Source organism: Mytilus edulis, chromosome 9 (genome assembly GCF_963676685.1).
Source record: "Mytilus edulis chromosome 9, xbMytEdul2.2, whole genome shotgun sequence".
NCBI classification, from domain to species: Eukaryota; Metazoa; Mollusca; class Bivalvia; order Mytilida; family Mytilidae; genus Mytilus; species Mytilus edulis.
In genome coordinates this window covers 86,439,008-86,455,917 of record NC_092352.1, presented here as the reverse complement: position 1 = coordinate 86,455,917, position 16,910 = coordinate 86,439,008, and the positions used below count along the sequence as shown (strand labels likewise).

Here is a 16,910-nt window from a genome sequence, read left to right as displayed (position 1 = left end):
TTTTATCTAATAAAAACTCAAGGTATGTCAGAGACACGATGTAGTTTCGATATCTACGACAACGACAATAGCTTATTGATATCAATATGCATTTTGTACTAAATGTGTCGCGGCAAATACAAAGCAGCCGTCGTTATTGATTTAATGGATTTTATCAATTTTTATACTGGCTCGTTTCTTTTTGTTTATCTATTACCTTAATGATATCAGCGAATTAAGTTCATAATGTTTATATACTACATATCTTTATAGCGTTTACTTGTTTTTTTATTGAATTCCTAAGAAGACAATAACAATCACAACAAAGTAAACAAAGACTCATAAAACCAAAGGACATATACATCAACTGTTATAAATGTTCCAAAAATCTATCTGTTACATTTATTTATATAGATAATTGATATTTTTCTGTAAGCCTTTAAACCTGGTTTTATCTACCGTTTTTCACAAAAGAAAGTATCTGTACTAAGTCAGGAATATAACAGTTGTTATCCATTCGTTTGATGTGTTTGAGCTTATGATTATGCCATTTGCTCATGGACTTTCCATTCCGATTTTTTTTTGGAGTTAAGTATATTTGTGATTTTACTTTGTAGTCTTCGTTTAAAGATGTTCCTCATAATGTGTGTCTCTAGAAATATTGCTATGTGATGAGTTTTATAAAAATGCTTGTAAAAGTTGAATTGTATGTTCTATCAATCATTTATTTATCAGAACTTCTTGAATATTGGTTGTTCCACTATTTTTTGTGATAATTTACTATTAGTGATATATATATATATAAGAAATGTTATGTACTTCGACAGACGGTAAGATTGAAAAATAATGGTACATACATTTGAAAATCGTCCAATTCACTGAATTTATATGATATGCTATTAAAGTTTGATGTGAAATAAAAGCTGATACCATTTTTTCCTGATATCTTCATTCAAGAATTTATTATAAGCGTTCCCGTGTTTGAAAATGAAAAAGAAAAAAATCCGAAAATGACACTTAAACGCGATTTTACAAAAAAAAAAAAAAAAAACAGCACTGTAGGAAAACTCTACGACAGGGCAAAAATGTAGGCATTATTTTTACTCTATCTTCATGTGAGTTTTCAGCCGTTAGGTATTTCGGTCCATTAAACTCTTAAAACAAGCGACTTTTCCCGATTTGTCACTCCACTATAAATATTCCTATTTTAAAACAGTTTATCGGTGTCATATTGTAATTTCTTCAACATAAAAAAGAGTACTGAATTGTGCATGAAGAGATCATGTTCAAAATTAATTTGCAAAGTATATAGAAATAATGTATATATATACCAAAATGATGGAGGAGAATTAACTGTGATAATTTAAACATTAAGAATAGAAATTATATAGCAAATTCAAGTAGGACATATCGATTAAAATAAACGGTATCATACAAATCACAGAGACGCTTATTTATTAAATACTTGAGGTAAGGCAGAGCAATGATGGCGTTTCGATATCGACGAAATCTTATCGATATCAATATGAATCTACAACATTCATCTATATAGACAATTAAGCTCCTTGTGGTGTGTCTGTTTCAGATGTTGATATCGACCTTTCATGTACAAAATGTCATTTTGCAGCCGTTATCTTTATATACATTATAGTTTCTTCTGGTGCGTCTAATTACGATGTCGATATTGGAAATATCAACAACATCTAGTTGATATCGACAGATTATGTTCCAAATGTAAAATTTATCAATTAAGACAATTAAGTGTCTCCTGTTTCGTATATTTGAGACGTCAATATCAAAATATCAGAGATATCTGGTCCATATCGACAAACTATGTTCCAAAAAGAAATATAACAAAAAAACTGAACTTGGATAACAACTGTCATATTCCTGACTTGGTACAGGCATTGTCTAATGTACTAAATGGTGGATTAAAACTTGTTTTATAGCTAGCTAAACTTCTCACGTGTATGACAGTCGCAAATATAAAAGTTCATTATATTTACAGCGATGTGTGAACAAAACAAATTGACATAATAGATAAACATGTCAATAATAGGGGTACAGCAGTCAACATTATGATATTACCTTCATTACTGTAAAACAAGCAAATATATTAACAAACATTAACCATGGTAAAATAATACAACGACTGGATGTACAGAGGCACGTCATATGTAAGTAAGAAATACCACAAGGTTTATAGACAAAGCATATAAGCAAAAATAAAAAACGAGAATACAGAAATTATAATAGAACAACAAAACAATGAAGGGATATAAGTACAAAGCCACGTCATATGTAAAAAAAAGAAACACAAAATGGCATATAGTTAGTAAATGTCCCTCAATTAAATGTAAAGATAATGGTATCTTTTACAGAAGGGTGCAGACACTAACTTGGAGTAAACTGTATGACTGCTTCTAAAGTTAACTTACCAACATTTTAAGCAGACAAGGACGTAAACTTCGTTAGTGGTAGAACACGTACATGTAGTTGTTTCTAATGAGACAACAAATAACCAGACACAAAACTGATGAAAATGTAAACAGTCTTCTTCTAAGATTATCACTAATACGGAATCAATTACGGAAGTACAAAAAGAAAACACTTTAATTGAAATATTTATCTATTGTCTTTAAAATTTGATGAAATTAGTTTTTTTCTGTTTTCTCTCTCTAATTTCTTCTTTTAAGAGAGAGAAAACAGAAAAAAAACAATTAAAATGCTTAACGTGTGATAAATTATTACTAGGCGTTTTCTATATCAATAAGTCCTTTGACAAATGACAAAATTAAAATCTCAAACGCATCAAACGAAAGGAAAACAGCTGTCATATTATGCATTTGATAAAGGTTTTATTGGGCATAATTAACAAGTCTGAAATAAATAATAGGAAAATGATAACACTAGTTTTGCGTGTCAAAAATAGAGCTAATGATGATTCCGCAAAACTAAACAGCTTTTAAGTATATTCTTCTTCGTAAACATATCTATTGTGAACGGCTCTTGGTTTTCATTATAGCAAGCCATGTCAAAGAATTTTTAGACTAAATAAAGGCAACAGTAGTATACCGCTGTTCAAAACTCGTAAATCCATCGACAAAAAACAAAATCGGGGTAATAAACTTAAACTGAGGGAAATGCTTAAAATATAAGAGAAGAACAACGACACAACATAAAAATGTAACATACACAGAAACAGACTAAGTATTAGACAAATCCGATGAGAATAACAAATATAACATCAAAACCAAATACACGAAATTGGGATAGAAAAGTACCGTGACACGTCTTATAGTAATGTGAATTCACACTCAAACAAAAGAGAAAACAAATGACACAACGGAAACACAACGTTAAAATGTAACACACACAGAAACGAACTATATTATAACAATGGCCATATTCCTGACTTGGTACAGGACATTTTTAAAGACAAAAATGGTGGATTGAAGCCGGTTTTGTGGCACGCCAAACCTCGCACTTTAAAGGCAATGTTAAATATAACATTACAATGACAACATGATATTACAGGAATACAATACAAATGAATAGGAGAACATATTAGACAAAGAAACACATGAATAATAGCTAACAGAAGGCATCAGGTTTAAAATTCAATACACCAGAATCGCGCCGTCCACACAAGACTTACCAGTGATGCCCAGATATAAAAGTTCGAAAGGCAAAACAAGTACAAAGGTGTACAGCACTAAGGATCAAAAGTTCAAAACATAGACAAAATGGTAAAGTAAACAATGTTTATGATACATATAATCACTTATATATAGTTGTGTTAGTACTATTTTTCCCTAGAAGCTTTAATCGTCTACCTCAGATGGTAAGTTGTATTGTCAAATCCTTATTACGTTTCATGGTTGATTTGATTACACAATGTGATACGGTTAATAACTATATCTCTAACATCTTCCATATGCTTCTGGTGTTCTACTTTCATATCTGTCGACGATTTAATTTTATCTTCAGCAATTTCATTGTAAATTTTTCCGTCACCCTGTGCAACACTAAAGCTTTTTAACCTCTGGTAATTCCCGGTTACGCAAGTCTTTATCATATTTCGTTACGGATGGATCGAGAACAAAGTACCCGCCTTGTGCCTCGACGGTGTTGGTAGATCGAATAGTGTGTCCTTCCTTGTTTGAACTGGATGGAACTCTTTCAAGATTTGCCATCTCAAACCTTTGGTCAACGGACTGAAGTCTTGTAAGTTCTTCTCTATTTTTCTTTGATCTGTAAAACATATATGTAATAATTGTGAGCAGGGAACAAATGTAATTAGCTTTTAACATTTTGACAGGTATCTAACAGCGAAAGCAAACGAACGGTTGAGAACAATAAGCTAATTGAATGTCGTGAAACTTATTTGAAACCTTACTGTCCACATTATATTTGACGGATATTTTATTTCTACTTTAAAAATTAAGCCGCTGAAATATTCTTTGAAATTTCGAATAACGAACGTTTTTAAGTCATATTATTTATGAATATTGTATCAAAGCAATACATATATAAGAATTCATAAGTAGATTTAATATAAAGGCGGATATTTTCTTTACTGGTTTTGCCTCAAGCTAGCAAAAACTTGTGACTAGAGAAAACAGTATATAGACGGCAAAACAATGAATTTTAAATAAAAAGAATATGAGTTGTTTGAAAGATCCCGTTCATTACTTATTACCTTTTTATCTTTAAAAATCGTAACCATTCATTTCAAACACGGTTTTTTTGTAATATTATGAAAAAATGAATTTTTTATCAATATTGCATAACACAAAATACGAATATAGATAAAATGATGTGGTCTAATTGCAATGAGACAAATATTCATCATTAACCCAATGATATGTGAGCAACTATATATCAACAAACACCCTTCCACAGCATAACCAGGTGTAAGACCCCGACAAAACATAACGTATAACAATACAAGGAAGAAAACGTATATTGTCATACCCTAATTGCGTTTCATATCCTGTCTGGTCACTATAATAAGAACCTTTATCCCTTACTTCTTTTATTTGCTTCTGGTGAATTCCCTCTATATCGGTCAAAGATTCGATTTTATCTACATCAATTTCATAGTAAACATTCTCATCACCCTCTGCAACACTACATCTTGTTTGTGCCTCGTAAGTATTAACAGACTTGTCCGTATTACGAATATTGTATAGTCCTTTGTTTGAACTGGATGTACTACTTTCCAGATTTGCCATCTCAAGTCTTTTGTCGAGAGATTGTAGTCTTTTCTGTTGCTTTCTTTTCTTTTTCTTTGATCTGTTAAACATATTATGTAATAACTGGGATTAAAAAACAGATATAAATTATATAACTATAAAACTGGTATCTGACAACGACGGCATACATTTTTATGTGGTGAAATTTAGATTTGATGCTATAAAACCTTATTTAAAACGTCGGCATAATATAATACGAAACATGCCATGCAAACAAGTTAAAAACCAAAATATTAAACTGAAAGATGAACTAAAAAGGTGAATGTTAAAAATAAAGGGCAACAGTCGTATATCGATGTTGAATAGTAAGAACTTGATTCAGGCAAAACAAATCCTAAAAAGGAGAGACAGAAAATAGCAAACAAAACATAAAACGTTGACGAAAGACTAACAACAGGATGTTGAAGAAACGAATACCGACAAAATGGCAAACATATACAACAGTCTACAACAACAAAATGGCAAACATATACAACAGTCTACAATAACAAAATGACAAACATATACAACAGTCTACAACGACAAAATGGCAAACATATACAACAGTCTACAACGACAAAATGGCAAACATATACAACAGTCTACAACAAACTACATAAAAACTGATGGTTTATTACCTGTGGGTTAGGTGTCAAACATATACAACAGTCTACAACAAACTACATAAAAACTGATGTTTTATCACCTGTGGGTTAGGCTGAATTTTGGTGAATATGGTAATAACTATGAATTCCTACAACAAACTACATAAAAAATGAAGTGTTATCACCTCTGTGTTAGCCTGAATTTTGATTAATATGGTAATAGCTATGAATTTACTGTTTAAAAAACGTCGAAATACGAGTTTTTATTCCAGGAATAGATTACGTCACATCTTTCTGGAATTTTTAGCCACTATTGAGGTCGGATTTTTTTTAACGTCACTGACGATGAAATACACGTATGACGAACACAATTTAATCATGGTACATATAATGAGTTTAATTAGTTGTATCTTTAGATATAGTGTTACAAACTAAATTTAACTTACCTTCGTCTGCATATGACAAGAATAGCAAGTATAACCAGAAATAATATGAGTGTGCCTGTAATTCCTACTGATATACCAACTATTGCTCCAAGTTTGAATATTTCTGAAAAAGATATACACTATTCACAAATCACATATATAAATATGTATGGATAAATAAAGGCAACAGTAGTACACCGCGAAATTCATAAATCGATAGAAAAAAACAAATCCACGTTACAAACTAAAACTGACGGAATCGCATCAAATATAAGACAATTACGACACAACAGAAACACAACATTAAAATGTAACCCACACGGAAACGAACTATAATTTAACAATGGCCATTTTCATGACTTGGTACAGGGCATTTTAAGGGAAAAAAACTCCCGCTTTAAAGGTTATGTTAATTATAACATTAAAATGACAACATTACATGACAGGACTACAATACAAATAAATGGGAGAAAATATAGGACAGCGAAACAAACGAATAATAGCCAACAAAAGGTACCATGTTAAAAATTTAATACGCCAGACGCTCGCCACGTCCAAGTTGGGAATGGAAATGGGGAATGTGACAAAGAGACAACAACCCGACCATAGAGCAGAAAATAGCCGAAGGCCACCAACAGGTCTTCAATGTCGCGAAAAACTCCCGCACCCGGAGGTGTCCTTCAGCTGGCACCTAAACAAATATGTATACTAGTTCAGTGATAATGGACGTCATACTAAATGTATGTGTGTTTGTATGCTTGTATATATATGTATGCAGGTTATGTAATTTTGAAGAAGAAAAAATACTTGTTAATTCAACACTCATGACATAGATTAATTACTTAAGCAGTAAATCAAAGAAAACAAAATAACTTCAACAGCATGACTGAACAAAATCAGTACAACTAGAAACAATGTAATGCAAAGCGGAGAAAACTTTTAAAATTTGGAAGAATTATCTGTTGGTTTTATTAGCCTCCAATACACTTATAGATTTCAGATTTCAGAATGTTTGCATTGCCTAAGAGTATCTTCATTGGGGGATAACGAACAAAAAGAATAAACATAGGGAAAACACAGGAAAAATAACAATAAGCTTGGTTTTACGATAATTATTAAATGCGTGATTGATATGTAAAATGTTTACATAGTGTCTAACCACGGCAGAATGATCATGACATGATAGAATTATTTTGATTAAAAAAATTTGTACTTCAAAGCGGACCAATATGATACATTTCAAAGACAGAAATTTTAATTTCATTAACCTTAAACCCATTTTACAATGAAATCAGATATTTATTACACAGTACACTACACAAATATTGAAACAGACTCAGGTTAAACTAATCATGTACTCTGGGCTTAAAAGCAAGACGTTCATAAAAAAAGTAAACGAAAAACTAGTCAAAATAAAACATTGACACCTAAAACTTTAGCAACACAAATCTCGTCAAATTAATATTGGTGATCACATGTGCTCTAGAACGGTTTTCAGAGCCTGCTCTATATAGAGTATCAAGTACACATGCAATGATAAGTCTTATACGAAGGTTACATTTGAGAAAAAGAGAACATTAGTGTGGTTATTGCAACTGAAGCATATCAGTCTGTTTCCGTGCAATAAATACGATATTGCTTAAAAAAGAGGGACAAAAAATACCAGAATGATCTTCAAACTCATATGTCGAAAATAAACAGACAACGCCATCACTAAAAAAAGAGAAAAATACCTATAAACAAACGATATAACACAAAACGCACCATATAAGAACTAAGGTCTGAGCAACACAAACCCAACCAAAGCTTGGGTAATTTCAGAAGGGAAATCGAATCCTGCTTCACATGTTACACCCATCATGTTGTTAACGTTATTACATAAATGTCAAACATTATTAAAATTTTCTTAGGGATGAACCCAACTTCACGAAGGGTAAAAAAAACAAAGAAATGGATTACAAATAGTAAATCTATATAAAAAAAATCGAATGCATTCAATCTATAATGTGTTATTCTCATTTTGAGCCCAACGCTATTATGTATAAGATATCGTTTTTGTCCTTTAAAATAGATAGATAACCCGAGACTATGCTCAAATGTTTTCATTATATTACTCTTCTTTTTATCTTTGTTCCGATTTTGATCATTGTTTCTTCCACCCTTTGTTAGTTCTACGTCACCCTTTTTGCCTCTTTTCTCTTCCCTCCCTGCAATACAAATTGGCATTACTTCTCAAATGATAAAATGCAAAATTACAAAATATATAAAAAGTGGTTTTTTCTTCAACACGTCTCAGGACAAAGAGGAGCAAATAATATTAATGTTACAATGCAGTTACTCCTTATACAATACTACACCTGTGGTGATAAGAAAAAAGAAAGGGTCACAATTATAGCCATTGCAAAGTTGTTAAATAAGTTATATGATTGTTTGTTCGTCTACATAGGGCTAGTATTAACTCATTTCACATATAAAAAAAAGGTGTCATGCCTGTAGTGGTTTCGAACCATATTTATAATACATTTATAATATTATTCTATAATACATTTCAAAAGTGTGAAAAATGAAAGATGAACAAAACCAATAACAGAAAATTAACCGAACGCCAAAATGTCTACGACCATGAGCTGTCATCTTTGTGTGGTGGTACAAAATAGAATTTGTACAATGCCTATCAATAAATGGTTCACCTACGGTTAAAACAAAGCATTAATGACTTTAAAATGAAAATATCGTTTTTCATATAAGTTAAGGGTCTTCCAAATCGCGAGTACATTTGGTTCCGGCTTTAATCTAATTTCCTCACATAAAAATAAGAATTGAAGATTGGTTCTGTGTTGACTCACCTATACAAGAAGTTAATGATTTTCTGCAGAGGTTTTTTGCACAGCTTCAAATTTCAGTACTTGCTTTACACTGCTTCAACAAACATTCGTCTGTTGAACTCTCACGTCGGGCTGAATATAAGACAATCATACATAAATGAAAATTGTATTCAAATAAATTATGAGGTTAAAAATTTCATACTTATATATAAGAAGATGTGTAATTAGTGCCAATGAAACAACTCTCCATCGAAGTCACAATTTGTAGAAATTAAACCATCAACACGTAGCCTTTTCTATAACATTTTTCTCGGTTATTGTACTTTGAATAATAAGTGTTACGTGTAATATTTAGATCACAAAATAACAGTGAGAAACATAGGTGTGTTCTATTTACCAGAAACATAGGTCTGTTCTATTAGCCAGAAACATAGGTGTGTTCTATTAGCTAGAAACATAGGTGTGTTCTATTTGTTTGAGAGGAACCAACTTTATCATCTACAAAATTAAAGATAATTGACGGCTCTTCCGAATGGAAAACAAATGATGATGAAACATTGACTCACTCATTACGCTTGTAAATATTTCAAATTATTGATAAAAAGCAATTAAGAGTTAAAATTAAAAAAAGGAAGGTTTTTTTATCAGTAATACACATTTAAAAAAACGGTTATCATGACATTTCATCGACTTTTTATGACGATATAAAAAAACGCACCAAAGAGACAATGTTTTTAATTTCGTACGCCGACGAGCGGGTTTGTCTGCACAATTTTCATCAGCGCCCCTGCAATTAAAATTATAAAAAGATCATCTTTAATAAATCTATGTCTAGCTTGCTGTTTGATTCACTGACAAGAAATGCTGAAATTTTCGGTATATGTTTACTTTTTCGCGAATACTACAATAGGCGGCAAAACCTCCAATGCGTTACTTGAAACTTCAATACACTTTAATACATACTTTTATATGTATATATAGCTCACTATGATACAAATGCGTATATCATCTAAACAACTATTTGTAATATACTTACCGTTAGGTATTATCATCTTTATAATTTCAATACAGCTTTTTTCTTTATGGTATTTTTGGAAAAGGCATTTAAACTGTTTTTTGCTGTTTCCATATTTAAAAAAAGACAATACAATATAATGCACAGTAAGACAATGGAGAATTTTTTTTCCCAACAACATGTTTTCTAATCCTATTCATTGCAATTGCTTCTTCATTCAAAACTAGCCAGAAGCGGGAAAAACGTAAATACTTGCTTAATAATTCTGGTGTACACAGACAAACTTCACTTACATCAATTTCACGTGAATACAAAATCAAACGAGCTAACACGTGAAACTCACGTGAAATCAGTCCATGTGGGTTTTACGTGCATCTCATGTAAAACTCACGTAAAGAATAAGGGGCAATACGGCCCTTATTTGGCCCAAAAAGTACTGCAAATTTAAAATTTATCATACATATTCTTAAATTAACGAAAACTTGACTTAGGTACAAGGTTTTCAGAAAGACAAAACAAATTTGACATTGAACAAGTTACCATGGCCACAAATCATGACTTAATTTGCATGTTTTGTAAAATTTAGGGTTTTTCCTTATTTTTCATCAAATTTTCAGTATAATAAAGATTGAAAAAGTATGTGCGCACGCATTAAACAACTTTATAATAGGTAAGATTATGTCAAAAGTTATAATAAAGCTTCTGTTAAATTATTTTGTTGTTTCTTGGCTGCTTACGATGTCTCCACAACGGAAATAAAGATAGAAAACTTCATAAATTCTGTATATTTTTTTTTACATGAAATTCATTTGAATTTTTTAATTAAAGATTCAAATAACAAACTTCAGATTCAATCAAAATCATGAAAAATACCAAATTTTTTATAAACCTCACGTGAATATGTTAAAGTGAGTTTCATGTACAAGCTTGATTGAGGTGAATCACATGTGAAATTCACGTGATCAAATTTGACTGTGTAATTCAATTGCGGAAAACAAACAAAAGACAAAAATGATTGCCTTTCGGGAAAATCAGTATCAATATTAGTTAGTATAAGCAACTAATAATAAGCAGTAAATCCAGTTAAAATAATATTTGTACTTGTTTGTTTTATAAACATTTTGATATGAGTGTCACTGATGAGTCCTATGTAGACGAAACGCGCGTCTGGCGTACTTAATTATAATCCTGGTACCTTTGATAATTATATAAACCTGCAAACTTTCCGTGTTATAGCAGTCATGCATGTATAAAACATATAAAGTTTGTATATCCATTTACTTACAATCTCCATGAATTTCAGTTAGTACGCTGAACAGGACTACCACGTAAAGACATTTCATATTCCAAAGGCGGTACCTTCGATAAGAAAAGAATAACTGTTGATATAATGTTAAATCGCAAATCTAATTTAAACAATGTGCTAATCAAGCGTCCACTCAACTTGAGGTACAAAAAAGCGTAGTTTTATAAAACCGATCATTGAATAATTTTACTAATGCGGAAGCCAACGTGTAAGCAGAACGTAATCCTAAAGACAATAATAGAGCATTGTTAATAACGACACAAATACTTTGATACTTCCTCAAATTTATGTTTTTCACCAATAGGAACAAAGAAACTCATCATAGATACCAGGAATACAATTTAATATTTGCGCCAGATTGTATGTTTTAATTGTAGCTTCATTCGAATTAAAATAAATGTAAAGTTACCTTTTGTCTTTAGTGTATCATTATGTTTCTGTCTAACAGACGTATAGACCACATATTGTATTTATATTATATTGTCTCTAGATAGAGATTTAGTATTATATGTGATAAAAGTTAATAATCGTGATTATATTCAATTATTTTTATTCAACCCTTGTTATAATGGTTTTATAAACAATAAGATGTGGTATAATAGACAATGAGACAACTCTTATCTAGATACCAAAATGACATAGAAATAAATTACTATATGACGTCGGTTTTTCAGATACATTGACTTAATTTCTTTTCATATTCTCTGAACTTCAGTTGAGTTATTTTTTTCCTTATTTTTTCACATATTTCAACTAGCAACTTACTAATATTGGTGTTAGTACATAGTGTATTGTATATCCAACCACAGACTTACAATGTACTATTAATCGATATGAGTAAATACTCCTGGTCCTAATCAATCAGAAGCCATGTGTCATTTTCATATCATTGTAAAAATAAATTTAATAAATTGGTATTTGACTGGATTGGGTTATACCTTTTGCCTTTTTTTGTATTTATAGGCTCCTTAACTATTTTTTAATAAGTTTTGGATATTTTTCTCAAGCATCACTTAAGAAACAATTAATTTCAAAATGGGCATCTGGTGCAGATAAATTGATACCGTCTATGTTATGACTACATTTTTCGAGCAGGGATGGCCATTGTATTCATTTATAATTATACAACTCAATTCACTGTTTACCTAGTTTTTTACTTTATATTAAGACGAACCATTGATTAAAACACCAATCAAGTCGTTGACAGTTCTTTGATTTTTGACACGGTGATGTTACGATATCAAAATTTGATTTAGATAAATTAATGAGTTATTAACTCTTACACACACATTCAATATACATGCAAAAATAGATGCAAAATATATTTTTAAATTAACAACATACAAAAAAAGTATTCATTAGCTTTCGTCGTTTTTGTGACAATTATACACACTACATTATTTTTTGAGGAAACAACAACAAAATAATTTAGAATATATCCATACAATAAGTGCAAACTCATATTGTAACTTTTTTAAAACTTCCTTATTGTTGCATTTGTACGTTAAAAAAATGTCAAGTGAGGACACATTTTTATACAATCATGTTAAAAGTTCATTTCAAAACAGTCGTATTGTAATTTGTTAAACAGCAAAGAAAGATAGTAAAATCATTCAATTTGCATTATCTAAAAAAACGAAGATATACCACCTGTATAAAGAATGATTTAAAAAAAACATCAATCTACAATACAGTTAATTTCAAATAGGACATATTGAGAATAATAAATAACCTTTGTGATTGAAATCTTTCAGATTCACTTTGTGTATGGGTACCCACTGACTGTATCAACAAAATACACTGCAGATGATATTTCTAAAATGCTAGAAATTTTGATCGACAATATATTTGTTTAGTTTTGGGGATTGATATTTCAAAGACATTCTGTTTTGCAATATGGGTACTAATTGTACACCCCATGTTGCCGATTTGATTTTGCAATCGTATGAAGCAGATTTAACAGATCATTGTAAAAGACAAAAAAGAAAAAGCAGCTAACGAAATTATAAATTTTACTTTCAGATATACTGATAATTTCTTACCACTGAATAACCTGTTTTTAGGCAGTACTTATATCGCATATATACCAGTGAACTTGAATTAAGAATACTACCCTCTGTTCCATTGTATGGTTTTTACATATCTTAATTGATACGTTATGCTTGTGTATTTTCAGACTATACAGACTTCATAAACAGGAGTGTGCTCCTTACTTAGAAACTGATCTAGCAGAGTTATAAGGAGGAAAGATTTAAAATTACACTTTGTTCATTTAATAAACACCATCAAGAATTGGTTGATCTATAAGATGAATGTATGTCTTAAAGTCATATGAAACGAGTGAGTGGTGAAATATAATGTTTATCCAATTCTTGAACCAATGCATGTATATATCATAAACTTAGTCCTCTGTGCACGAATTTATCTTTTTTTACGCAAATATATCGTTTAATCGTCAATTTTTTTCTCTCTGTCTGTTATGATGGCTGCTCATTAAATGCCGTGTTTTGAAGCCAAAGTTTACCGATTGTCACCTTATAGTAAACAAATAACAAAAAACATGAGTATTGAGCACGTGTTTAACATGTACAATCAGATAATTGTTTATTTTAATGACAGATCCATGCGTATTGCGATCACCGGATTTTTACGAGGAGGGTTACGCTTAGGTCGCTATGCATACGGAAAATATGTCGGCGAATTGCTTTCTGGAAGGAAGCAATAAAAAATAAGTAAACTTTTTCTAAATGTGGACAAATTAAAGAATTTTCCTCAAAAAAAAAGTATATGTACATATGTTGTATAATGAGAACTATCTATTTAGTTATAAAAAACATATGCACAATTTATTTTAATTTGAGGTTTCTTATGACTTTAAATAAGGACATTTTTTCACGTCGTAGATTATGGTTTACCACCAATGTCGTATTATCTGCTTCAAACGTAAGTTATTCCCGAATATGACTGATTTTTCGAGTATGAATTTGCATGGCTATACGACGTGTATTTATACATCAGACATTCATTCATTTACTTACATGTATGATGTTACTTTTCAATGTCCGGTTGGACATTCTGTTATGTTTTAATGTTTGTGATTTGAATTCTATATGTTCTGTATATTTCTCACATGTCTTATATGTTAGTGTAGGCGAGTTACTCATTGTTCTTCTTCCGTGTTTTGATGTTCAGTGGTTGTATTTCGTTGATGTGGTCCATAAGTGTTTCTCATTTCACGTTTTTTATATAGATGAGACCATTGTTTTTTTCTGTTCGAATGGTTTTAAACTGGTCAATTTTGAGGCCCTTTATAGCTTGCTGTTCGGTGTGAGCCAAGGCTTCCTGTTGAAGGTCGTATTTTGACCTATAATGGTTTACATATAAATTAAGAATTGGGTAGACAGTTGACTCATCGACACTCATTCCACATCTTCTTATATATTTTGTGTATTGTATGACTAAAAATGATATTATATGATTTAATTTAGATGTAACATAATATAAAAATGCTGACGGGAGTACATCCCTGGATTTCTGTTAAAAAAAATGCACGCTCTTTTAACTAGAATGCCAGACTAGTAAAGAAAATTGTTAACAGTAGAATTGCAGTATGTTTTAAAAAAAAGTATACCACGTCAGCACTTTTATACGTGGGTATTCATTTTCGTGCTTTGAGCAAAAGTTATGTTTGTGGTTTCTTTAATTAGGGGATTTAAAAATCGATTGAAGAATTTATTTGTTGATTATTTTATATGTAATGACAGTAATTAGCCTGAGATCGTATGATCAACAGATTACCTATCGTCAATGGTGTTAAGTAGGCAAATAAAAAATATCAAAAATACCGAACTGCGAGGAAAATTCGAAACGGAAAATCCCTGGTCAAATGGCAAATTCAAAATATCAATAGAAAGGATAACAACTGCCATATTCTTGACTAGGAACAGGTATTTTTTAAATGTAAGAAATGGAGGATTAAACCTGGTTGTATAGCTAGCTACACCTCTCACTTGAATGACAGATGGGTAAAATCCACAATAAATGTCACTTAAAGAATACGATTACATATCAAAATGTTACAAATGTACTTTTAATTGTAGAATTATTAATTCGTATGGAATAAAAAAGTAAGCCCTTTACGATTTGTTTTCATATGAGTATTATAAGGAGATGAAATGAACAGTACATCACCGGATATTATCACCGAACGTCTTGACTTTCATCTACCTTAACAAATTTTCTGGTGTGAATTAAAAGTTAAAAAATTCGTATCAGCTTAGATTTTTAAAAATTGAATGGGGAAAATCCTGTCTGAAGAAGTATATATATATTTCGTAGTACTTTTGTTGATTGTCGATATAATTTCTAAATATTATTCCAGTTTTCATGTAGTCAAAACTACATGTATTGTGCACAGTGAGGAACAACCTTGTATATCTGTATATGTTCGATAATCATCACTTAATCATTTATATGTACGATAATCAGGATAATCATGCACAGCTCCATTATTTGTATGAACATCCAACACATATTAAAGCAGGTATTCCGAAACTGAAGGAGTTAGGGGGAGACAGCCAATCAAACCATGATCTTTTTATGTAACTAGTACCAAAAAAATGAGTCCAAAGACCAGTCATTTTCATATAATGTCAGGAATATGACAGTTGTTTTCCATTCGTTTGATGTGTTTTGTCATTAGATTTTGCCATGTGATTAGGGACTTTCCGATTGAATTTTCCACGGAGTTCAGTATTTTTGTGATTTTACTTTTTTTTTTCTCACAATATTCAAAAGAAATAAAAAGCACACCTTCGTTACGAGTATGAACTTCAGAATAGTCAAAAGAAATAAAAAGCACACCTTCGTTACGAGTATGAACTTCAGAATATTCAAAAGAAATAAAAAGCACACCTTCGTTACGAGTATGAACTTCAGAATATTCAAAAGAAATAAAAAGCACACCTTCGTTACGAGTATGAACACCCTACATAATATGAAAGTTGTGCCTCCAAAACTGTAGGAAAATAGTAAAATCCTAAAAATACTGAACTCTGATAAAAATTAAAAAAAGAAAGTTCAAAATCAAATAGTAGTTCCAAAAGCTCAAATGCATCAAACGAATGGATAATAACTGGCATATTCCTGACTCGGTACAGACATTTTCTGATGTAGAAAACTGTGGATTAAACCTGGTTTTATAGCTACCTAAACCTCTCACTATGTTTATGTGACAGTCGCATCAAATTCCATTATATTGACAACGATGTGGGGATATAGCCGAACAAACCATGTACCTAATTCGGACGGACGGTCGAATGGACAAACGGACAGGAATAAAGTAATATGCCCGGACATTTTGTCGCATGTGCATAAATAAACAACCACTGTTTTCAATAACAATGAATGGTTTAGGGAGTATTAGTATTTGTCTTGTGAGTCGGAGCCATTTTTAATATATCTTTTACAAATGTATCACACTTCACATTTAATATATACCCAAAAAAACACTATGTTG

At 31.0% G+C, this 16,910-nt stretch overlaps 1 protein-coding gene and 1 long non-coding RNA gene across 2 annotated transcripts; both read right to left on the bottom strand.

Moving 5' to 3' along the window:
• Nucleotides 1–2,840: 2,840 nt before the first annotated feature.
• On the bottom strand, nt 2,841–5,273 carry LOC139489285 (uncharacterized). Its single transcript, XM_071275559.1, has 2 exons — nt 4,957–5,273; nt 2,841–4,233 (listed from the first exon to the last, which is right to left on the bottom strand). The coding sequence occupies exons 1-2, from the start codon at nt 5,214–5,216 to the stop codon at nt 4,008–4,010; spliced, it is 486 nt and encodes a 161-aa protein (XP_071131660.1). The 5' UTR covers nt 5,217–5,273; the 3' UTR covers nt 2,841–4,007.
• Nucleotides 5,274–8,360: 3,087 nt separating this feature from the next.
• On the bottom strand, nt 8,361–10,205 carry LOC139490481 (uncharacterized). The gene is made up of 3 exons (XR_011656349.1): nt 10,108–10,205; nt 9,093–9,203; nt 8,361–8,453 (listed from the first exon to the last, which is right to left on the bottom strand). It is a non-coding gene; the product is annotated as an uncharacterized lncRNA (long non-coding RNA).
• Nucleotides 10,206–16,910: the final 6,705 nt, after the last annotated feature.